At 41.1% G+C, this 25672-nt stretch overlaps 1 protein-coding gene across 1 annotated transcript; it reads left to right on the top strand.

The window, feature by feature from the left end:
* Window positions 1-1499: 1499 nt before the first annotated feature.
* On the top strand, window positions 1500-24854 carry spon2b (spondin 2b, extracellular matrix protein). Its single transcript, XM_072256630.1, has 6 exons — window positions 1500-2082; window positions 2437-2680; window positions 8407-8630; window positions 10301-10492; window positions 19299-19476; window positions 21147-24854. Exons 2-6 carry the CDS (start codon window positions 2476-2478, stop codon window positions 21323-21325), a joined length of 978 nt encoding a protein of 325 aa, XP_072112731.1. The 5' UTR covers window positions 1500-2082; window positions 2437-2475; the 3' UTR covers window positions 21326-24854.
* Window positions 24855-25672: the final 818 nt, after the last annotated feature.

Below are 25672 nucleotides of genomic sequence, written 5' to 3' on the forward strand. Positions count from 1 at the left end.
TTGTTAATGAGAGAGGTCAGAGAAGAATGACCAGACTGGTTCGACAGGAAGGCGACAGTAACTCAAATAATCACGCAATACAACAGTATTGTGCGGAAGAACATCTCTGAACGCACAGTAGGCGAACCATGAAAAGAATGGGCTATACTACAGCAACAGAAGACCAGGAATATACACTCCAGTATGTACCCTATGAAGTGGTCACTAAGTGCGTATCGCTTTGAAATTATTGGTACCACTTTCTCACGTGGACGTAAGCTTTAAATATTTTTCTTTGGTTATTTGCGAGCCTCATGAGAACATGATACATAACGTGTGGAGTAAACAAAACGCTGTTTACTAAAAGAACAACTTTATGTCAGGAGCCTCGGTGGCTTGCTTGCAGGGGTTCTACTCAACCGGGGAGCGTTATGAACTTGGTAGAAGGTCAGACGCGTGATTTAAGTTAATTCGGGAAATCAGAAAACAGGCAAAGATTTACAACCAGGTTATAGGTCAGACAGCCTTCAGGGTGTTTCTCGCACACTGAAACTTTACATAGGATAAATTAAAGTTCTATGGAGATGTGACCATCCAGCCTCATGCGGCGGGAGCGCCACTGGCCGTAACATTGCAGACTCTCTCTCGCCGTGCGGTTAATTGCCTCGTTATGCATTTATCGTCCAAAGTAAAAGCTCTGTGGTTAGCTTCGGGACCTCATTCTCGGCAGTGGGAGAGGGAGAAACAATCCACGACTTTTGAGACCAAAGTAAAATTACTGGAGACACTTAGTAGGTCGAGCGGGGGGAGATTGATTGTTGTTGATCGATGACTTTCATTTGCTGCTGCGAGGAACTCCAGTCTGCTGCTGGAGGAACTCAGCGCGTCAAGCAGCATCTGTGGGGAGAAATGAATTGTCGTCGTTCCGGGACCTGATGTAGGATTTCTAGCCGTAACGTCGATATTTCCTCTTCTCTCACCCCCACAGATGCTGCTCGACCCGCTGAGTTCCTCCAGCACATTAACTTTTGCCACAGATTCCAGCATCTGCAGTCTCCCGTACCACCTTTCAACTGATTCCTGCTCCCTGTCGCCACCAATTCCCCCCCCCACCATTCTTTAAAACCTCTGAAAGGTTCGGTCAAGCGTAGACTCCGCCTCTTTGCTGGACACCCACAGTCTAAAAAACACTGCCGGATGGAATGAAGAACAGATACCGGTCCCGAAACAGCAAGACGATCTTTCGCGAACTGCATGTGTATGCAGTCAATCGATTCCGCATTTCTGACAATTACAGCTCCAAAATCACCAAAGCGTCAGTTTGCTTATTCCATATTATTGGGGATGAAAGCATTATAAACGGGAGTCGGGTGGGTGATATAGAAATACCGTAGTTTATCATATTCCTATAAATACCAGTAAACCTATATACTTGCTCAGCGTCAACATTTCTCTTATTACAATAGATTCATCCTGGTTTCCAGCGATGTTCATAGCCCTAGAGGAAGTTATCCGGCCATAAAGCTGATGCTGAAAAAAAACTATCCTCAAACAATATAGTTCACAAATTCGTCCCAGCACCCCAAATGAACAACGTTATTCCAATCTCTTGGGATAGACATTGCATCCAATAATTGTTGCTGGTTTTATTTTACAATAAAAGTACACATTGCTCCCTAAAACATTCAACTAATAGAACCGTGGAACTGGTTAAGCTACGTAAACGGCAGAGACAGTTTGCTGGAATCGTGTTACAATAGGAACTTGTCAGCTTTAAGGCGGTAACAAACTGCCCTGGGGTGGAATACTGAGGGGTGATTTGTGTTTTACAACCTCACATTTAAACCTATCACTAGCAAGGGTGTTTTAGATATTATAGAGAAACAATAAATAAATAAATAAATAAATCTTTACATGCCAATGCGGTGCGCACACCCTCAAATGTGGGGTCGAAAGGTTACAATAATTGTTTGACTAACGAGGGTTCGGTTGAAGCATAAATACCAGGCTGTTACTGTCGATTTCTGCAGAGGTTCAGCCGCAATCCTACTCAACACCTGCAAACCCTGCCAGTTAACAGGCTCCACTAAACTTCAACATTCAGTGAGTATACGGTGCTGTGCAGAGAATGCGCGGCGAGGCAGCAGCGCATTTAATCGATGCCGCATGCCCTTCCTACATTTTCTGCTTTTCCACTATTTACGAAGAACAATAAATGTTAATACATTGCTATAACATATTTTCTTCTTCTTCGCTTCTTTGTATTTGCCTCGTGGTTAAGCCATTGAATTAATACCAGCCGAAAGAAGAAATGCAACATTATATTGAGAAAATTGCCAAATGCAAACTTGATTTAAGCGTTTGAGAACTGAAATGTTGCTTATTATCGAAATCCAATGAGGTGAATCTTTCAGTCGATAAAATGCATTCATGTTGATCCCTTTTTGTTTCCCGCAGTACTTAAACATATCCCCCAGAGATAGTTACGACGAGACGATGTGCAAAGTTTGGAAAGTTTTTGGCACGCTCCTTGTCGCGATACTGGGTTGTGCGCGGTGTCTTCTCCTAGATGAAGAACCTCTGTGTACGGCGAGGGGCCGCGCCAAGTACAGCCTGGTCTTCACGGGCAAGTGGAGTCGCACAGCCTTCCCCAAACAATATCCGCTCTACCGGCCTCCGGCGCAGTGGTCCCCGCTCATTGGTGAGTGTGCGCCCCTGCAAAATCATCGTGGCTTTGTTTTAATTCAGCTAAACTGATAACAGTAAATCAAGATCCAGCTTATCTACTGTGAAATATGATCAATTAACCTGACTCTTTACGATCTTCTACCTGTAACAACTCGTTTTAAGGTGAAAACGAGATTTTCTTTTCTGTTAGAAATTTACTTCTTCCCGGTACAGTACTATTGAAATTCTGAATGATGCTGCCCCCTGGTGGGGCCTTTACCTTCAACAACATTTCCCCCGGTAACTTTCAGAATCAGGTTTAGTATCACGGGCATGACGCAGTGAAAATTACTGTTTCCCATCAGCAGTACTGTGTAAGGCATAAATTATATTACCATACGTTTCAAAAATAAACGGGGCGAAAGACGAATAACCGGGTTGTATTTATGGACCGTTCGGAAATGATGGTAGAGAAGGTAAAAGTTGTTCTTAAAATGTTGGAGTGTGGGTCTTCGGGCTCCAGTACTTTTTTCATGATAGTGGTAACACGAAAGAGGGCATGTACTGAATGGCGAGGGTCCTTAATCTCTTCTGAAGACGGTGGCTCTCCACCTTGAATCCCAGGAAAGGCATTCCCATGCTGCTGTTGGTTATGGAGTTCCAGGATTCAGACAATGATGATGAGAGATCAGCCAAATATTTAGAGTAGAGTCTGGGGAAGAACCTGTTGCTGGAAGCTTACCCAAGTGTTTGTAGCTGTTTGAGATGGTGGCAGTTGTGGACTTGTAAGGTCACTTGGAAGAAGCTTTGGTGTGTTACTGCAGTGTATCCTATGGATAGCATACACTGAACTAAAGGCACATCGCCTTGTGCTGGAGGAGTGAATATCCAGGATAGTGGAATGGGTTCCACTTAAACAGGCTTTGGCCTTAAACAGAACTGCCAAAGGGTTTTGGCCCAAAACGTGGACTGTACTTTTTTCCATAGATGCTGCCTGACCTGCTGAGTTCCTCCAGCATTTTGTGTGTGTTGCTTTGTCTTTAACTTTGTTCCTACTTTGCACATCCAGGTAAATGTCCACATTGTTAATTAAATGTCTATAAATTAATTGGGACAATTAAGTTCAAGTTTATTGTCATTTGACTGTACTTATGTATACAGCTAAATGAAACAACGTTCCCCTGGGACCAAGGCGCAAAACATAGTTCATATATCACATAGAGTAACACAGTGGAGAATATAGAGCACATTATAGTAACGCAATAACAGATAATAAAAACTATTCTGTAGATGCACAAGTTGACATAAAGTGCATATATGACATATGGTTAAATATACCACAGTATAATACTGTTGCTGTCTTAAATAACGTGTACTGTGTGGTAGCAGGGTGTTCAGAAGTCTGACAGCCTGGGGGAAGAAGCTGTTATCCAACCGAACAGATCTTGTTCTTGTACTGTGCTATCTTCTGCCTGATGGTAGGAGGTCAAAGAAATTGTGGGACAGATAGAAGAGGCACTTGACAAGGTTGAGGGTTCTGAGAATGCAGTGCTTTTGGTATATGGCCTGGATGGGGGTGGTGGGGGGAAGAAACCCTGAAGATTCTCTCAGCAATTCTCACAATCCACTGCAGGGTTCTGTGGTCAGATGCCTTGCAATTCCCATAGCAGATGGTGACACAGTTGGTCAGGACACTCTCGGTTGTGCTCCAGTTGAATGAGATTAGAATGGGAGCGGGGAGCCTTGCTCACTTCAATCTCCTCAGGAAGTGGAGGAGCTGCTGTGATTTTTTTTTTGACTAAAGAGGTGGTGTTGAGGGGCCAGGTGAGATTATCTGTGATGTGCACTCCAAGAAATTAGGTGCTCCTGATACTCTCCACAGAGGAGCTGTGGATGTGCAGTAGGGAGTGGTCAGCCTGCATCTTCCTGGTCAACAATCATTTATTTAGTCTTGTCCTTATTGAGACTTTAGTTGTTGTGTTCGCACCCGTCCACAAGCTGTCCTGCTTCCTCTCTGTATGCTGAGTCATTGTTGTTGCTGATGACTCAACAACTACTGCTAGATCCTGGCGGTTGCCAGTACTCAACGTAATGGAGCTAGAGATGTTGCTGCCAACTCAGACTGTTTGAGGTCTCTCTATCAAGAAGTCCGAGATCCAGTTATAGAGAACCATGGCTAGTTTGGAGCACAGGTCTGAAGCACTAAAGCTGGAAGTTGTTGCGTCATAGGTTGACTATATCTATTGCTTTAGCATAGACTGCATTTAATTAACTTCTGGGAACTCTGGAGGAAAACAAAAATGGCATCCGCATTGCAACACTCCCTGAAGATGTCAGCGTACGCATTAGCATTACATTTGCATTTGTGTGTTAGAATCCAAGATCCTAAAGTAGAATATTCATGAAGTTAAACTAGGAAGTGCTGGAAATACTCAGCAGGTCAGGCAGCACCTGTAAAGAGAAAGAGACTAAAGTTAACATTTCGGGCCAATGATTTTCTTTCACTCTGTGGAATGCTGTATGACCTCCTGGATATTGCTGGCACTTTGTTATTTTCAACATATTTCCAACATCTGCATCTGTCAATATTCCTGGAGTTTCTGCTTTCTGCCTGTAGTTCAATCATCCATTGTTCTTCAGAATGGGATGCAGCAGAATTGGAAAGTTTAGATCAGATCAGTTGGTTGTGAGATTGATTAGAACCGTTTGTTACACGTTGTTTAGTGTACATTTTCTGTAACTTCACCATATTGAAAACTAATTTAGTTAAGCCTTTATTGAAGGAGGGTTGGATCTCTGTCTTACTGTTATCGATTGTGACAAATGTGTTAGTACATGAAGTTATACGTTGTATTAGAATATAATACTGCTGCGATGTCCCACATTGCACTTAGGATCTGATATGATTCTATCCCATTTAGCACCATGGTACTGCCACACACAGTAGAGTGTGAAGGCAAGACAAGGACTATGTGATGGTCACTTCTACTGATATTATCATGTGCAATGGGCAGATTACAGGGAAAAAGGTCAAGAATGTTTTCCATTCCATTATATTAGATAGGTAGTTTTATCCTGTCTAGTTTCCTTCTCCTCCTACTATAAGTACCATCTCTCCTTCAAGACTCAATCTTTGGATTGTCAGGAAACCATGCCGGTGATAAATCTTGAATTGGATGAAATTAGTTTCATTTGCCATCATGGTCAGCACAGGCATTGTGGGCTGAAGGGGCTGTTTCTGTGCTATACTGTAAACACTCTGTGACTTGCTTCCTCCTTTTCCCAAGATCTATTAGACTTCAGAAACTATCAGTCTGACTTCACATGAAGGACTGTGTATGTTGAATACTTATCCAGCTAAAATGTATTGCCAATTAATTCCTAGCGCACTATCACTTTGATCAATACTGAAATTCTGAAAAATTCCTTGCGTGGGTTGCAGTTTAAAGTAGTTTTTTTTCACATCAAGGCGTATCCATTATCCTGGATGAAGTTTTATTTTATTTTTTGGAGGAGGAATGTTAGTGCAATAACTAACATTTGGCACTGTGATGAATTCAACTGCACTCAAGGTATACAATGGAACAGTTTCCATAAACTCCCTGTTGTCTTAGAGGAAGGTTAAAAACAGCTTCTGGCACCAGGCTGTGGAAATTCCAGTGAAGAATCTCCGCTCTGTCTGCATGACTACATGGACTGTTTGACAGAATTAGAATCAGGTTTTGTATCACTGACATATATCATGAAATTTGTTGTTATGTGGCAGCAGTACATTGCAATACACAGTTAAAGCTCTAAACTACAGGAAATATATTTAAAAAATTAAATTAAATAATTAGTGCAAAAAGAGAAAAAAAAGTAGTGAGGTAGTGTTCATGGTTTCAATGTCCATTCAGAAATCTGATGGCCGAGGGGAAAACCTATTCTTGAATCGTTGAGAGTGTGCCTTCAGGCTCTTGTACCTCCTCCCTGATTGTGGCAATGAGAAGAGGGCATGTCTTAGATGATGGGAGTTCTGAATGATGGATGCTGCCCTTTTGAGGCATTGCTCCTTGAAGATGTCCTGGATGCTGGGGAGGCTAGTACCCATGATGGAGCTGACTGAGTTCACAACTTTCTGCAGCTTATTTCGATCGTGCAGTGGAGAGACACACCAGCCAGTGATGCAGCCGGTACGAATGTTCTCCATGTTGCATCCATAGAAATTTGCAAATGTCTTTGGTGACACACCAAATCTCCACTTTCCTTTCTGTACTTTCTACTTATCTCTGCCTGAAGCCGAGCTTGGACATTCAAATTTAACCTTTAATTCCATGTATGGTGGGTGAATTGACTTCCTTTTTGTTTATAAAAGTGGCTTCAGTATTACTGCATCTCAGTTCATTAACTTATCCCAAAACTTAAAATTCCAAAAGTCAGGTCTTGTACATTTCTAATCAAAATATGTATGCAGTATACAACTCTGAGATTCGTCTTCCCCACAGTTATGAAACAAGGAAGAACCATGGAACCCATTCAAAGAAAAAAATCCGTCATTTTGGTATTAAAATTTGAGGAAGAAAGAAATGTTTGGTATGACAGCAAATTGGGTCACTTTGACACTATATAAAAAACCACAGCAGCAGGGGCTGCTGAGTCTGTTCTATCTGTCAGTAAGATTTGGCTGATTCTGTGCTTCAAGTTCACTTTTTTACTGAACCACCATATTCCTCATAATGCTGAATAACTAGGCATTCACAGCCTTTGGGATAAATAATTCCGAATATTTGCTGTTCTCTGCATGAAGAAGTGTCTCCTCATCTTGGTCCAAACTGATTGACCTATTGTCCTCAAGATAAATTATCTCTGTGCTGTAGATGTTATTGATAGAAAAATTGTTAAGGGTTAGCAATGGCATGAAGGTAGCACTTTGGCATTTATGTATCTTGAGGACTGGAGCTCAAAATTTGAGCTAACAATTAATTACAATACCAAGGGAGCTATGCACAGTTGGAGGACCATCTTTTGGATGTTAAGTTGAGCTTCTGCCTGGTATTGGATGAATGCAAAAGCATCAATGATACTATTTGGAAATGTAAAGCAAGTCCCTCAGCCAACATTCAGTCCTCGACCAATATGGTTAAAACTGTTCCCATTGGTAAGAAGATGAAGAAAAAGGGGCAAAGAATGGAGTGATAAGACCATAAGACAAAGGAGAAGTCAGCCATTTAGCCCATCGAGTCTGCTCCACCATTTTATCATGAGCTGATCCATTCTCCCATTTAGTCCCACTCTCCTGCCTTCTCACCATAACCTTTGATGCCCTGGCTGCTCAGATACCTATCAATCTCTGCCTTAAATACACTCAATGACTTGGCCTCCACTGCTGCCCGTGGCAGCTAATTCCATAGATTCACCACCCTCTAGCTAAATTAGCAAATTAATCAAAATTAATGAGGAAAGTTGTTCATAGCAGTCAGTGGTAAGGATCTGGATTGCATTGCTGGGAGCATCATGGAGTCAGATTTAATTGCCATGTTCATAACAGCTCGAGATGGGAAAGGACTATACAGGGTTTTGGGGAAGATGGAATAACTGGACTGATTTTGAATAGAGTCAGTAAAGACTTTGCAGGTCGAATGGCCTTCTGTTAAGTGTAGATTGTGGTGTAGTAATGGGGACTTCCTTATTTAGATTTCTTTTTCTGGAAACAGCAATTGGACATTGGCTTTTTGGTGTTATGTTTTTGAATGAATAAAATTGAGACTCTTCTTTATGCAGTGGTCACCCACAGCAGCGACTACCACATGTGGCGGCTCGGCGAATATGCCAGTAATGGAGTGCGGGAGTTTGTGGAGAAAAGCGAGGCCTGGCCATTAATGAGAGAGGTTGAAGCATCAGGCGAGAAAATCCAAAGTGTCTACGGAGTTTTCTCAGCACCAGCTGTACCTAGCGGTGTGGAGCAGACATCAACTGAGTTTGAGGTGCATGCCAGGCATTCTCTTGTAAGTGTTCACCTTCCTGTGTTAATAAACATTGTTTAATAAACATTGTTTAATAACTTAACCTGGAATATCTCCCAAGCCTCCATCTTATCCTATTCTATCACAACTGCCCAGAGCTGAACTGGATGTTTCATGCCTTTTCTGTTACACATGAACTTTGGTTCATATATACATTCAGTGGCTACTTCACTGGGTACCTCCTATAGCTAATAAAGTGGCCACTGAATGTATGATTGTGGTTTTCTGCTGCCTTAGCCCATCCGCTTCAAGGTTTGATGTGTGTTCAGAGATGCTCGTCTGCACACTATTGTCGTAACATGTGGTAACTTGAGTTATTATCACCTTCGAAACCAAATTTCCCTCGGGATTAATAAAGTATATCTATCTATCTTCCTGTCAACTTGAACCGGTCTGGCCATTCTCCTCTGACCTCTCTCATTTACGAGGCATTTTCACTCATGGAGCTGCTACTCACTGGGTGCTTTTCCCACCATCATCTGTAAACTCTAGTTGTGCATGAAAATCCCAGAAGATTTATAGTTTCTGAGATACTCAGACTACCAGCATTCATTCCATGGTTTAAAGTCACCTAGATTACATTTCTTCCCCATTCTGACGTTTGCTCTGAATGACAACTGAACTTCTTGACCACGTCTGCATGTTTTTATCCATTGAGTTGCTGCCAAATGATTGGCTGATTAGATATTTTCATTAATGAGCAGGTGTGCTTAATAAAGTGGTCACAGAGTGTACAAACCAATATTAAAACCAAGCACTGTAAGCTCTGTCATCGCTGCTATGTTTTACCTGAAATTAGCTGCTGCTGAAACCTTTATTCTCAATTTGAGAGTTCTAAGATATTCCTGGATGCCCCCTTGTAATCTTCTGTCAATTCAATACTCTTTGCTCTCTTAAAATCTTTGCTGGTGCTGTAATTTGTAAGCACATCAGTTTGCCCATCTTGTCTGTATCTGCATTGGTTTCTAGTTAAACAGTGGCGTGGCTTTAACATTCTACCCATGTTCAAAACCGCTCATGGTCTCATCTGCTTAGTTCTGCAATGACCCTGAAACCAGTGCTGTCCAGGGTGTTTTAGGCCACTTAAGTGTTTTATCCTTCCACAGTTGCTGGCCATATATTCAGCTGCCTGAGCACTGTCCTCTGAGATCACCCATTACTCTCAAACCTCCCCCCTAAGAAAAGACAATAAGATGGTAGCAAGCACTCTTTTCTCCTTTTTAGTGGCTTTGCATGAGATAGCCATCTCTGGCATTAATACACTCCAAGTCCATTTCAGTACAGGGGCAGAGCCTGCATCTCCCGAACTTCAACACACAGCAAGCCTACTCTAGGCAAATGGCAGATGCAGTATCTGCTCAATACCCACTACAGGAGAATGGAGCTGGTATGTCCACACAAATCCACACCTTCGCACATTACTGCTTGGCTGTTGGCATTTCTTTGTGAATTGTGTATCTCTCCAACACCAATATCAGCCCAGTTTGCATTTGAAACTGAATGGGGAAAACATCTGCAAAGTCTATAAAATGAAACAGAAATTGCTGGCACACACACAAGGTTTTCATCCAATTTTTTTTACCTATCTTAATGGATGCAAGGGAGCCTGCTGAAGAATTCGAATTAACCATGTCCCTTGTGCTTATTTCCAGCTGTCCTTCATTGCTCGCATTGTGCCAAGCCCGGACTGGTTTGTGGGCAGTGACAGTCTGAATTTGTGTGAAGGAGATACTTGGAAGGAGCAAGTCCTTATAAATCTGTATCCCTATGATGCTGGAACAGACAGTGGCTTCACTTTCTCATCTCCAAATTTTGCAACTATTCCCCAAGAGACAATCACTGAGGTAACAATATAATGGAAAATATCCATGCAAAGTGCAGGCATTAAAATGGAGAACCTACCAGTATGCTATCTGTAGTTTTGTGGTCAAAATGTTAATTTTTTTTTCTCAGGCTGTGAAGATCTAGAACAGGCGAGTAGCTGTGTGACTGTCAGGAGAAATGGAAATAGGCGGTCAGAACAGAGCACCCCCGTTGCCTCCCAGGTGCCAGGGTCAGGAATGTCTCAGATCGTGTCCACAACATTTTGGAGAGGGAGGGGGAGCAACCAGATATATATTGGCATATACTGGTACCAATGACATAGGAAGGAAAAGCAATGAGGTCCTGAAAAGAGAATTTAGAGAGCTAGGTAGAAAGCTGAGAAGCAGGACCTCCAGGGTAGTAATTTCTGGATTGCTACCTGTGCCACATACCAGTGAGGGTAGAAACAGGATGATTTGGCAGATAAATGTGTGGCTGAGAAGCTGGTGCAGAGGGCAGGGCTTCTGGTTCTTGGATTATTGGGATCTCTTCTGGGGGAGGTATGATCTGTTCAAAAGTGACGTGTTGCACCTGAACCCGAGGGGAACCAATATTCTCGTGGGCAGGTTTGTTAGAGCTGTTGGGGAGGGTTTAAACTAATTTGGCAAGGGAATGGGAACTGGAGTGATGGGACTCAGGATAGGACAGATGGTTAAAAAAAAGTAAAGGTAGCTTGCAGTCAGACTGTCAGGAAGGGCAGGCAGGTGATGGGACTTAGTTGCAGCCAACAGGCTGAGTATCAAAACATTAGGGACGCAGAATCAGGAAGGATAGCAAATACGGTACTCAAGGTGTTGTATCTAAATGTATGTAGTTTAAGAAATAAGGTAGATGATCTTATTATAATATTACAGATTGCCAGGTATGATGTTGTGGCCATCACTGAATCATGGCTGGAGGATGATTGTAGTTCCGGGCTGAAGGTCCAAGGTTACACGTTATCGGAGGGATAGGAAGGTAGGCAGAGGGGGTGTTGTGGCTCTACTGGTAAAGAATGACATCAAATCAGTTGAAAGATGTGACATAGGTCGGAAGATGAATCCTTGTGGGTTGAGTTAAGAAACTGCAAAGGTAAAAGGATGTTGATGGCAGTTATATACAGGCCTCCAAACAGTGGCTGGGAGGTGGACCACAGGTTACAACAGGAAATAGAAAAGGCAAGTCAAAGGGGCAATGTTATGGTAGTGGTGGGAGATTTTAACATGCAGGTCGATTGGGGAAAATCAGGTTGGTAATGCAGACATCCCACCTCTCCCGGAAGTTCTGGGAGTCTCCCGCATATTGATAGCGGCTCCCTAACTCCCGGAAATAATATACAATATCCCGGAAATCGATTTTTTTTTGAGAGGGAGACCGAGAGTGAGAGGGAGGGCGAGCATCCTGATTGGTCTCTCTTCGTGCTAAGTAGACCTATCAGTTTTCTCTGTGGGCGGGCTTTACAGTCGACCTCAAAAATAATGACAGTGTTGCTCGCTGCACTGTTTGCAACCCATGGTGGGTTAACATATAAAAGACATGTTGAGGTGAGTTTAACAGGTGTCATTCATTCATTAGCATAGCTAATGTTATTAAACTAGCTGGCTAGCTGCTAAGGAGCTACTCTATTGATGTCCTACGTGATGCCAAACTCCTTGTAGACTTGCTTAAAGTTGTAATAGAATAAACATGATAATATAATATAAGTACATAATTTAATGTCACATTTTCTGCATATACCCAACTTGTTTTACAGATTAGACAAAATCACTAAACAAAGTATTACATACACCCTTGGAGGTTGACTGTGGGGGGTGGGGTGGGGTGGGGGGTGGTATATGGGGTTGTCGGGGGCGGGGGTGCTACCTCCCTGAAATGAGTTTTTGCAGGGTGGGATGTCTGGTAATGGATCTCAAGACAGTGAGTTTGTTGAGTGCCTAAGAGATAGCTTGTTAGAGCAGTTTGTCGTTGAGCCTACGAAGGGTTTAGCAATACTGGACTGGGTGTTATGTAATGAACCGGAGGCGATTAGGGAGCTTAGGGTAAAAGGACCCTTAAAAACTAGTGCTCACAATATGATTAAGTTCAAGTTGAAATTTGATAGGGAGAAAGTAAAGTCTGATGTAGCAGTAGTTCAGTGGAGTAAGGGAAATTACAGCGGTATGAGAGAGGAGTTGGCCAAAGTAAATTGGAAGGAGATGCTGGCAGGGATGTCAGCAGAGCAGCAATGGCATGTCTTTCTGGGAAAAATGAGGAAGGTGCAGGACATATGTATTCCAAAAATGAAGAAATACTTAAATCGTAAAATAGTACAAACGTGGCTGTCAAGGGAAGTCAAAGGCATTGTAAAAGCAAAAGAAAGGGCATATAACAAAGCAAAAAAATAGTGGGAAGATAGAGAATTGGGCAGTTTTTAAAAACCTACAGAAAGCAACTAAAAATCATTAGAAAGGAAAAAATGAAATATGAAAGCAAGCTTGCAAATAATATCAAAGTGGATAGTAAAAGTTTTTTCAAGTATGTTAAAAATAAAAGAGTAATGAGAGTGGATATACAACTGCTGGAAATGAGGCAGGAGAAATAATAATGGGGGCAAGGAGATGGCTGATGAACTAATTGAGTATTTTGCATCAGTCTTCACTGTGGAGGACACTAGCAGTGTGCCTGATGTTGTAGTATGTGAAGGAAGAGAAGTGGGTGCAATTACTATTACAAGAGAGAAGGTGCTCAAAAAAAACCTAAAAGACCTAAAGGTACATGTCACCCGGACCAGATGAACTGCATCCTAGGATTCTGAAAGAGGTAGCGTTGGAGATTGTGGTGGCATTAGGAATGATCTTCCAATGATCATTGGACTCTGGCATGGTGCCAGAGGACTGGAAAATTGCAAATGTCACTCCACTCTTTAAGAAAGGAGGAAGGCAGCAGAAAGGAAATTAAAGACCAATAAGCCTGACCTCAGTGGTTGGGAAGATGTTGGAATCAATTGTTAAGGATGAGGTGATGGAGTGCTTAGTGACACAGGACAAGATAATACAAAGTCAGTATGGTTTCCTTCAGGGAAAATCCTGCCTGATGAACCTGTTGGAATTCTGAGGAGATTACAAGTAGGTTAGATAAAGGGGATGCAGTGGATGTTGTATATTTGGAGTTTCAGAAGGCCTTTGACAAGGGTGCTTACAAAATTGAGAGCCCACGGTATTACAGTAATGTTACTAACATGATTACAACACTGGCTGATTGGTAGGAGGCAGTGAATGGGAATAAAAGGATCCTTTTCTGGTTGGCTACCAGTGACTGGTGGTGTTCCACAGGGGTCGGTGTTGGGACCACTTCTTTTTATGCTGTATATAAATGATTTAGATGATGGAATAGATGGCTTTGTTGCCAAGTTTGCAGATGATACGAAGATTGGTGGGGGAGCAGGTAGTGTTGATGCAGAAGGACTTGGACAGATTAGGAGAACGTGGCAAGGAAGTGGCAAATGAAATACAATGTTGGAAAATGCATGGTCATGCACTTTGGTAGTAGAAATAAATGTGCGGAATATTTTCTAAATGGGGAGTAAATCCAAAAATCTGAGATGCAAAGGGACTTGGGAGTCCTTATGCAGAACACCTTAAAGGTTAACTTGCAGGTTGAGTCGGTGGTAAGGAAGGCAAATGCCATAGAAACATAGAAAACCTACAGCACAATACAGGCCCGTCAGCCCACAAAGTTGTGCTGAACATGTCCCTGTACTCACCACTCTCTGCATTTGTTTAAAAAAAGAAAAAAAACCTATCCCTGACATCTCCTCTGTACCTACTCCTGAGCACCTTAAATCTGTGCCCTCTTGTGGCAGCCATTTCAGGCTGGCAAAAAGCCTCTGACTATCCACACGATCAATACCTCTCATCATCTTATACACCTCTATCAGATCACCTCTCAATCTCCGTTGCTCCAAGGAGAAAAAGCCGAGTTCACTCAACCTGTTCTCATAAGGTATGCTCCCCAATCCAGCAACATCCTTGTAAATCTCCTCTGCACCCTTCCTATGGTTTCCACATCCTTCCTGTAGTGAGGCAACCAGAACTGAGTACAGTACTCCAAGTGGAGTCTGACCAGGGTCCCATATAGCTGCAACATTACCTCTTGGCTCCTAAATTCAATTCCACGATTGATGAAGGCCAATACACCGTATGCCTTCTTAACCACAGAGTCAACCTGCGCAGCTGCTTTGAGTGTCCTATGGACTCAGACCCCAAGATCCCTCTGATCCTCCACACTGTCAAGAGTCTTACCATTAATACTATATTCTGCCATATTTGATCTACCAAAATGAACCACTTCACACTTATCTGCGTTGAACTCCACCTACCACTTCTCAGCGCAGTTTTGCATCCTATCAATGTCCTGCTGTAACCTCTGACAGCCCTCCACACAACCCACAACACCCCCAACCTTAATGTCATCAGCAAACTTACTAACCCATCCCTTCACTTTCTCATCCAGGTCATTTATAAAAATCACGAAGAGTAATGGTCCCAGAACAGATCCCTGAGGCACACCACTGGTCACCAACCTCCATGCAGAATATGACCCATCTACAACCACTCTTTGCCTTCTGTGGGCAAGCCAGTTCTGGATCCACAAAGCAATGTCCCCTTGGATCCCATGCCTCCTTACTTTTTCAATAAGCCTTGCATGGGGTACCTTATCAAATGCCTTGCTGAAATCCATATACTCTACTTCTACTGCTCTTCCTTCATCAATGTGTTTAGTCACATCCTCAAAAAATTCAATCAGGCTCGTAAGGCACAATCTGCCCTTGACAAAGCCATGCTGACTATTCCTAATCGTATTATACCTCTCCAAATGTTCATAAATCCTGCCTCTCGGTATCTTCTCCATCAACTCACCAACCACTGAGGTAAGACTCACTGGTCTATAATTTCTTTGGCTATCTCTACTCCCTTTCTTGAATAAGGGAACAACATCCGCAACCCTCCAATCCTCTGGAACCTCTCCCATCCCCATTGATGATGCAAAGATCATTGCCAGAGGCTCAGCAATCTCCTCCCTCACCTCCCACAGTAGCCTGGGGTACATCTCATATAACCATATAACAATTACAGCACGGAAACAGGCCATCTCGGCCCTCCTAGTCCATGCCGAACTCTTACTCTTACCTAGTCCCACCGACTTGCACTCAGCCCATAACCCTCCATTCCTTTCCTGTCCATACAGCTGTCCAATTTAACTTCAAACGACAACATCTCATCTAGTCCCGGCGACTTAATCCAACTTGATGCTTTCCAAAAGCTCCAGCACATCCTCTTTCTTAATATCTGCATGCTCAAGCTTTTCAGTCCGCTGCAAGTCATCACTACAGTCACCAAGATCCTTTCCCGCAGTGAATACTGAAGTAAATTATTTATTAAGTACCTCTGCTATTTCCTCCGGTTCCATACACACTTTCCCACTGTCACACTTGATCGGTCCTACTCTTTCATGTCTTATCCTCTTGCTCTTCACATACTTGTAGAATGCTTTGGGGTTTTCCCTAATTCTGCCCACCAAGGCCTTCTCATGGCCCCTTCTGGCTTTCCTAATTTCCTTCTTAAGCTCCTTCTTGTTAGCCTTATAATCTTCTAGATCTCTGATATTACCTAGCTCTCTGAACCTTCCGTAAGCTTTTCTATTCTTCTTGACTAGATTTACTATAGCCTTTGTACACCATGGTTCCTGTACCATACCATAACTTCCCTGTCTCATTGGAATGTACCTAGCCAGAACTCCACACAAATATCTCCTGAACATTTGCCACATTTCTTCCGTACCTTTCCCTGAGAAAATCTGTTCCCAATTTAAGTTTCCAAGTTCCTCATAACTCCCCTTACTCCAATTAAATACTTATCTAACTTGTCTGTTCCTATCTCTCTCCAATGCTATTGTAAAAGAGATAGAATTATGATCACTATCTTCAAAATGCTCTCCCACTGAGAGATCTGACACCTGACCAGGTTCATTTCCCAATACCAAATCAAGTACAGTCTCTCCTCTTGTAGGCTTATCTACATATTGTGTCAAGAAACCTTCCTGAACACACCTAACAAACTCCACCCCATCTAAACCCCTTGCTCAAGGGAGATGCCAATCGATATTTGGGAAATAAAAATCTCCCACCACGACAACTCTGTTGTTATTACATCTTTCCAGGATCTGTTTCTCTATCTGCTCCTCGATGTCCCTGTTACTATTGGGCGGCCTATAAAAAACACCCAGTAGAGTTATTGACCCCTTCCTGTTCCTAACCTCCACTCACAGAGACTCTGTAGACAATCCCTCCATGATGTCCACCTTTTCTGCAGCCGTGCACTATCTCTGATCAACAGTGCCACGGCCCCACCTCTTTTGCCTCCCTCCCTGTCCTTTCTGAAACATCTAAAACCTGGCACTTGAAGTAACCATTCCTGTCCCTGAGCCATCCAAGTCTCTGTAATGGCTACCACATCATATCTCCAAGTACTGATCCACGCTCTACACTCATCCGCTTTGTTCACAATACTCCTTGCGTTAAAATAGACACATCTCAAACCATCGGTCTGAGTGCATCCCTTCTCTATCACCTGCCTATCCTCCCTCACACACTGTCTCCAAGCTTTCTCTATTTGTGAGCCAACCGCCTCTTTCCCAGTCTCTTCAGTTCAGTTCCCACCCCCCAACAATTCTAGTTTAAACTCTCCCCAGTAGCTTTAGCAAACCTCCCTGCCAGGATATTGGTCCCCCGGTATTCAAGTGCAACCCGTCCTTTTTGTACAGGTCACACCTGCCCCAAAAGAGGTCCCAATGATCCAGAAATCTGAATCCCTGCCCCCTGCTCCAATCCCTCAGACACACATTTATCCTACACTCACTGTCACATGGCACAGGCAGTAATCCCGAGATTACTACCTTTGTGGTCCTGCTTCTCAACTTCTTTCCTAACTCCCTGTAGTCTGTTTTCAGGACCTCTTCCCTTTTCCTACCTATATCATTGGTACCAATATGTACCACGACCATGTTAGCATTCATTTCAAGAGGTCTAGAATACAAGAGCTAGGATGTGATGCTGAGTGTTTATAAGGCACTGGTGAGGCCTTACCTTGAGTATTGTGAACAGTTTTGGGCCCCTCAGCTTAGAAAAGATGTGCTGGCATGGAGAGGATCCAGAGAAGGTTCACAAGGATGGTTCCAGGAATGAAAGGGTTATCATACGAGGAATGTAGGATGGCTCTAGGTCTGTACTTGCTGGAATTCAGAAGGATGAGGGAAGGATCTCATTGAAACCTTTTGAATGTTGAAAGGCCTAGACAGAATAGATGTGGAAAGGATGTTTCCCATGGTGGGAGAGTCTAGGACAAGAGGGCACAGCCTCAGGATAGAGGGGCGCCCTTTCAAAACAGAGATGCGGAGAAATTTCTTTAGCCAAAGGGTGGTGAATTTGTTGAATTTGTTGCCACATGCAGCTGTGGAGGCCAGGTTGTTAAGGCAGAGATTGATAGGTTCTTGATTGGACATGGCATCAAAGGTTACAGGGAGAAGGCCAGGAACTGGGGTTAAGGAGGAGGATAAAAGGATCAGCCATGATTGAATGGCGGAGCAGACTCAATGGGCCAGATGGCCTAATTCTGATCCTATGTCTTATGGATTCCTAACCTCCTAACAGAACCCTTGGTTAATGGTAGGAATACATGACATAAAAATGTTGGGAAGCCCTGATCTAGAATCTCTTGTACAAATGATGAATATTCCAGATCTGTCTCTCGAAATTAGTTCCTATGGTATTTAAAGTGGTCCAGGTTGGCCACAGAGTGCCACGTGTGTTGTTGACACCTTTGAGGTCGACTGTTATGCATCTGTGGTCATATCATTGTGGATGGTGTGTAAGTAAAGGCAGAGTAGAGGAACTGGAATTCAGTGGATGTGAGTGGCACTCTCCTTGCTTGTGTGACTGTACTGTTCTATAGGACAGCACGTCCAGGAAATGTAAGTCAGAGTACACCTGAAGGATATTATACAGAAAATGCTGAAAACACTCCACAAGGGCAGTATAAGGAGCGACTAAGTCAAAACTTAAAGCCTCAGAACCAAAGTATTAACTGTTTCTCTTTCTACACGTGTGACCTAACCTGTTACTGTTTCCAGCATAAACACAATCTGCAGATGCTGGAAACCCATAAAATGCTGGCAGAACCCAGCAGGTCAGGCAGCGTCTATGGAAAGGAATAAACAGGTGATATTTAGGGCTGAGACCCCTCATCAGCATTTTCTGTTTCTATCTCAATTTCAATGTCTTTTTTTTTTGATTTTTCGTATCTGTGCAGACCTATATACCTATAAGTTCAATATCATAGTCTGGAAGGCACCATCCGTATCTAGGGGTTAAGGGCAGAGCTTTTATCCAAAGTAAAGAAGGTCTTACTTTAGTTTGCACTTACTATTTTACGTTTGTCAATTTCTATTGCAATACAGTTTTTTATTAACTTGTAAGTATTAACAAGTATTAACTTGCATTAAATGAGAGAAGATACTAGCTTTTAGGATCACAAGTTCTCTGATTTGTACACTAGTAATGTATGATTTGTTATGTTATAATTACCTGACATCCAATGTTTCTTTGTATTTTCATACAAGAACATGACAGAATAATATAATTTACAAAATCTCCATGGTTTCAGAAACTAATTATACATATCTATTTCAAGCTAACATTTTAGTGATTGAGATACAAATGTCTTGTTGCCAGTACTTTTATACTTGACTGTTTAATGTGCTTCTATCATGTAGATAACGTCAAGTTCACCAAGTCATCCTGCAAACTCATTCTTCTATCCTAGACTGAAGCAACTGCCTGCAATTGCAAGAGTAACACTGACTAGGCTGAAGGATAGCCAGTTAATTGGGATTTCTACAGTTCAATCCAATCTTTTTCCCATAGGAAATGAAATAGATGACTCTGTGTCAGGTGTGTTACATAAAGCTCTTAATGCAAATTTAAGTGGGAAATTATTATCTGCTGATTTGCTATCTGCATAGCATGAGATTGACCCCAGCATCGACCTCAAACCTTTTGCTATACGTATAACATTTTTGTCCTTGTCCACATTATTCAATCTCCAGCAAAATTATGTGCCTAGAATGGGAAAAATTAAGATGCTTCTTTCAAAGGTTTGACAAAGGCAGAGAGTCAAATGGCTTCCTTTCATGCTGGATCATGCTGGAATTTACTTAATCTTTTCTTTTCCTTTTGCGGCTTTAGTTTCCTGTGCAATTAAGTCATGGTTTTTCCTGTTTATTTCCATTAATTCAATACATTAAAGCACCAGTTTAGCTAGATATTTTGTTAATGTAAGAAAACTTGAAAGGAGAAAAGACCACCTCACCCATCAAGCCTTTTTGCCAGGGTTGTAATGTCCAATACTGGAGGGTATGCACTTAAGGTGAGTTGGGGCAAGTTCAAAGGAGACGTGCAGGGCAAGTTCTTTTTTAAAGGGACAGTGATGGGTGCCTGGAAAGCACTGCCAAGGGTGGTAGTAGAGGCAAATCTGATAGAGGTGTTTAAGAAGGTCTTAGATTGGCACATAAATGTATAGAGAATGGATGGATATAGACAGGGTGTAGGCAGAATGGATTAGATTTCGTTAGTTACTAGTTTAATTAGTTTGGTACAACATTGTGGGCTGAAGGCCATGTTCCCGCTCTGTACCATTCCGTGATCGTGAAGCTTGTGGAATCATAATTCGAAAGGTTCCACTAGTTCCTATTTCAGATCTCAGCTTCTTACTCCTAGGCCTTGAAATCAAGATGGTAAAATAGAGGCTTACTCATGGCAAAATAACAATTCTGGAAACTCTCAATCTGATAACGAGATCCAACAGTACCAGAATGTAGCTCGCCACTACCACCTTCTCAAGCCCAATTAGGGTGGCAATAAATTTTAGTTTTGTCAGCAAAGCACACTTCCCAAATACTGAATTTAAAAGAAAGATCTATAAAACCAAATGTTAACCAACCTGACAAGATAGTCCTCTTATATTACAGAACAAAATTTGGAAAAAAAAATCACATAAGTCTGGTGGTGTACTGCAGGCATCAGTGCCAGGACCTTTGCTGTTTGTGATATATATTGTTCCATATACTAATAACCTGGCAGGAAGTATGATTAGTAAATTTAAAGATGGCATGAAAATTGAATACTGTATGCATTAGCAAAAAGCTTGCCCCACATATCTCCTTTCAGCTTACCTTACATGCATGCCCTCCAGTATTAGACATTACAATCTTGTGGAAAAGATGGTTGCTGGAATCTTAGCACTAAATGTTAATCATATACTACAATTCTTAACTGGTACACTTCCAATATAAGTCATGTAAGCATCACTTATTTTGTTCATGAAATTCTGCTATGGGAGGTAGATCATTTTGAAAGGCCTTTATAGGAATATAAAACAATTGTTGACAAGGAGTAATTGAAATTGATTTTTACTATTTCATCAATTGACTAACCAATAATTAATTTTAAAACAACAATACTGCTTTCATTTCACTTAACAATGTCTTCTGAGAATGCAATTTCTCTTGCAACTTTTTTTTATTGCATTAAACAATCACAACTGATTGCATATTCCTTTACAGAAACGCCACTGGATTGTGAAGTTTCCACGTGGTCTTCCTGGGGCTTGTGCACGGGGAAATGCACAGAGATGGGGACTAAGCACCGCACTCGCTACGTCAGGTTGAATCCAGCCAATAATGGTAATCCATGCCCAGCGCTCGAGGAGGAGGAGCAATGTGTTCTGCACAATTGTGTGTAACAACACCACCCAGTGGTGACAACCTTTGTTGGATTTTAAGGACTGAATCTTACCAAAGATGGGATACTCATGCAATACCAATGAACTCAGTTGTTAATAATCCAGGTTTTTAAATGCCAGCTGCATTGACAGTTATTCCATGTTAACACTATTTTTATTCTGTCAAGTTTGAAGTTTGCTGGTTGAAAAATTCACTTTCTCTCTACTTTGTTTAGCATCAATAATCCAGTAATTAGTGTAAGCCTTGAATCAAAACTGTAGTCATCGATACACAGTAGTAACCCATCTCTTAAGTGAGCTCGTAGATTAGAATGCAGCTTTGAAATCACTCCCAGCATCTTGCATTATTTATACTGTGCTCCATTTCAATTTACACAAAACTTTAGGTTCTATGCTGCTTTACGATGTGGATGGCAAATATGATGCCATCTAGAATCTTCCTTCGTGATGATATTTATACAAGAAGATTGATGACTATTTTAGTTTTAATTTTATAATCTGAATTTAATTACCTGGCAATATGCAGTAGCTAGTTAATAGTTCTAAGATAATAACCAAAGGAATTATTTGAAAATAGTGATGTTGATATGCTTTTGCCCATGTGTTCTTATTTAAGAGTTGCCTTGTTCTATAAATTAACTAGATGAGTGATTGGGTCTTAAGAGATTGCAATCACTTTTCTTAGGCAAACAACTCTGTGTACTATTTGAAGACCTTGAACATTAACAAATAGCAGTGCCCTTGAGAAAGCATTTTGACATTAGCTACAAGCATTTTGCCACACATTTCAGTTCCCCTTTTACCCAGTGCTATCTTTCGAGTGGAAGTCTAATCAAAATATTACAAAAAAAATGGTGCATTAATTAATAGAACTCTTTCGGCCCAGCTTTTCTCTTTATAAATATCTACATTGCTCATCAAGGAGATTCATGTGTTTCAATGTAAAGTTTAACATACCGTTTTTAATTCTTTTTCTAGTGAAGAAGTTGTCTCCAGAAATGTTAGCACTAGTGGTAATTAAAATCAAAAGCCAAAAAATACAATATGTATATAGAAATATATATATAAATGTATCCTTGATATTAGAACAGTTTTTAAGTATTTCTATAATCTATTTGTAGGTCTCTCAAACCAATTAATGTTCACTGGAATTTACCAATTATCGAATGTTCTGCTGGGGATCCAATATTGAATAAAACGTATAGACTTGTGTGATTGATATGTTGACTTAAGACATTTTGTGATGTCATGAAAATGATTGGATTTCAGATAACTTCTTAGGAAATTTGTATTGTAAACTAATAATTTTAACCATTGTTTGTGGGATAGAGCAGTATGCATGATTCTTCATTAAGAGAGAGATCAAATCTGTGGAAGAGTCATTTGAATATACAGTATCTAGCTTCATTATCCAGCCATAGAACAGAAATGGTTAGGATATCATCTTTGGGATTTCCCAAAATGTTTTCGTGTCAATAAATTGAGAGGCTCCTAATGAGCACTCATTCTTATTGACTTGTTAAGGTACTTAAGAGAAATTCAACATGGTGGGATGACCGGAGCCCCATGTTGGTCAATGTAGGTGTGGTTAGCACATTTCTTTTTTTCTAAATGAGACTAGTAAAACAACTAGATTTGATGAAAATGTTATATTCTCTATTTCAGATTCTTTAAATTGAACACAATTTCTTATACAGGTATTCCAATTACAAGTAATTATTTGCATTAACATAATCACTGTACTATTCACATCCCTGGTGATTCTAGCTACTCAGAACTTGAGGGAAAATTGATGTATTTGGTATTAAAGTCCTACTTTGAAAGAGTATCTCAAATTAATTATGCAGCACAGAACAACAGAGTATAAAGAAATTTATTTTGGTTGAGCAAAATTTTTATTGCTGGTACTGCTGAGTTGAGAACTTGTGGGGGCTTTCAAAAACTTGTAGGATACGTGTGAACTATATACAGTTTAAAAAAATCAAAGAACTTCAGATGTAAATCTGAAACAAAAATAGAAATGCTAGAAACACTTAGCAGGCCAGACAGCATCTGTGGAAGGAGAAATTGTTAATATTTTGGGTCCACGACCCTTCATTAGAACCAGCCATACTTCTGACGAAAGGTTGCAACACAAGACATTGACTCAAGAGGTACTGCAGGTGCTGGAAGTCTAGAGCGATACACACAGTGTGCTGGAGGAGCTCAGCAGGTCAGGCAGCATCTATGGATGGTAATAAAATGTCAACATTGGGGCTGAGACTCTTCTTCACCTTCATCAGGAGTCCTGATGAAAGGTCTCGGCCCAAAACGTCGACTGTTTATTCCCATTGATCAATGCTGTCCGATTTGCTGAGCTCCTCCAGTACATTGTGTGTATTGCACAAGACATCGTCTGTTTCTTCTCAAAACAAGACTATACAATACCGTTTTACCATTTTTCTAATTTTTGTTTTAAATATCCATGCTGCATGAGTATTATGCCAAACACAAGTCATGTTTATAATGACTGCCGGTCAATATTTCAATTGTGTATTCTTTCCTGCCACAAAATTTACTTTATGTAAAATATATATGAATATTTTATCTCCTTTTCGAAATTGTGGCTCAATGAAATGTTGGGATTGAAGCATGGAGTGCATTGGCAGAGCTTGGATATATGGTACATGAGCAGTAATCTGCCTTTATCTCTGGTATGGATAATCTGCAGTGATTATTAGTTCATTTTATGTAAACTGTTACTTCTCACTTCATTCACCCATATAATACCAGAGCACAACTGTGAGAGCAGGTTGTATCAACAGTTTCAATTTAGAAGGGATAGAGGATTGTTTTAATTTGATGGTATTTAAGTTGATCAAGGAAGTTTAATAGCAATATTTAAAGCAATCAGAGTTTAATAGCAATAGGGAAGCTCTGCCATCGGAGAAAAAAAAATCCTTGCCCATTAGACAATTGAGAGTTTAAATCAGGAAGGATATTTTCACACAAAGCAGCTGAGATTTGGAAAATTCCATCTAACAATTGAGTCAATCGAAATGTTCAAAGCTGGGATTGCTTGCTTTGTTAAGTGTGGTGTTGAAGGATACTGACAAAGGCAGGTACACTGCCAATGTGATCTGACTGAATGTAAGGTGCTCAATGGCCTGCTCATGTTCCTTTGTTCAGATGTACTCTTAATATGCATGAGTGATGCTGTGCTTGGATTTGTATTTTGTAAAATGGATGCACAAAATCAATTTGCACTTGCACTTAGGATTCTTAATTTTGAATTTTTGCATTGTGCATAATTTCAATTCAAAAAGGACTACTAGAATAGATATTGCCACCATTAGCTGATATCTTCTGCTTGTGTGCCACAGTCTGTACTTTCAAAAGGCACTGTGTTCGCTGTTTTCCAAGTTCTTTATTTCCACTGAACATGTATTTGTATATAGTTGACTGCTTGTACATTGTTGTATTTAATTCTATAGTTGCATAAGCGAATATCTTTTGTACCTGTTTGAATCAAATTAAAGAATAAATGTTTTGTCTGCTTGTTCTAAATGGGGAAAATACATGCTCTAAACAGAAAAATTAAGTCAGAACTAAACTCATTCTTTGGTTATTTTTGTATAGATTACTAGATCCTTGATCCATAAGTTCCTGTTGAGGCACATTTAGCTCAAGTGGTAAAACTGCTCTGTATTTAGTAACACAAAATGCATATCAAAGCAGCAGGTGTTCTTTGTATTCCATATTCACAATTTCAACCAAGTTCTAAAGGTGGAGTACACCACACAAAAGTTTGTGTCATGCACTTCATGCAAATGGGTGACAGCAAATTTCTAGAGGAACACATAAGGTGCTGGAGGAACTCAGTGGGTCAGGCAGCATCTAGTAATTGACATTTTGGTTCAATTTCCTTCACAGACTGAAAGAGAGACAGGAAGTAGAGCTAAGGGGTGGAGCAAGAACTTCTTAGAGGAACTGGGTAAATCAGAAGGAGAGAGAAAGGGGACAGAGTGGGAATAGTTTACCTGAAATGTATGGCAGTGTGGTATCATAATGGTTAGTACAACGTTTTACAGTACAAGTGTCCTGGGTTCAATTCCTGCCGCTGCCTATAAGGAGTTTGTACACTCTCCCTGTGATCACCTGGGTTTCCTCTGGGTGCTCCAGTTTCCTCCTACAGTTCAAAGACATACCGGTTGGTAGGTTAATTGGTCATTGTAAATTCACCCATGATTAGGCTAAAATTAAATCATGGGATTACTGGGTGGCGTGGCTCAAAGGGCAGATAAGGCCTATTCTGTGCTGTATTTCAATAAATAAATAAATTGTAAAATTCAGTGTTCATGCTACAGA

Source organism: Mobula birostris, chromosome 4 (genome assembly GCF_030028105.1).
Source record: "Mobula birostris isolate sMobBir1 chromosome 4, sMobBir1.hap1, whole genome shotgun sequence".
Lineage (NCBI taxonomy): Eukaryota > Metazoa > Chordata > Chondrichthyes > Myliobatiformes > Myliobatidae > Mobula > Mobula birostris.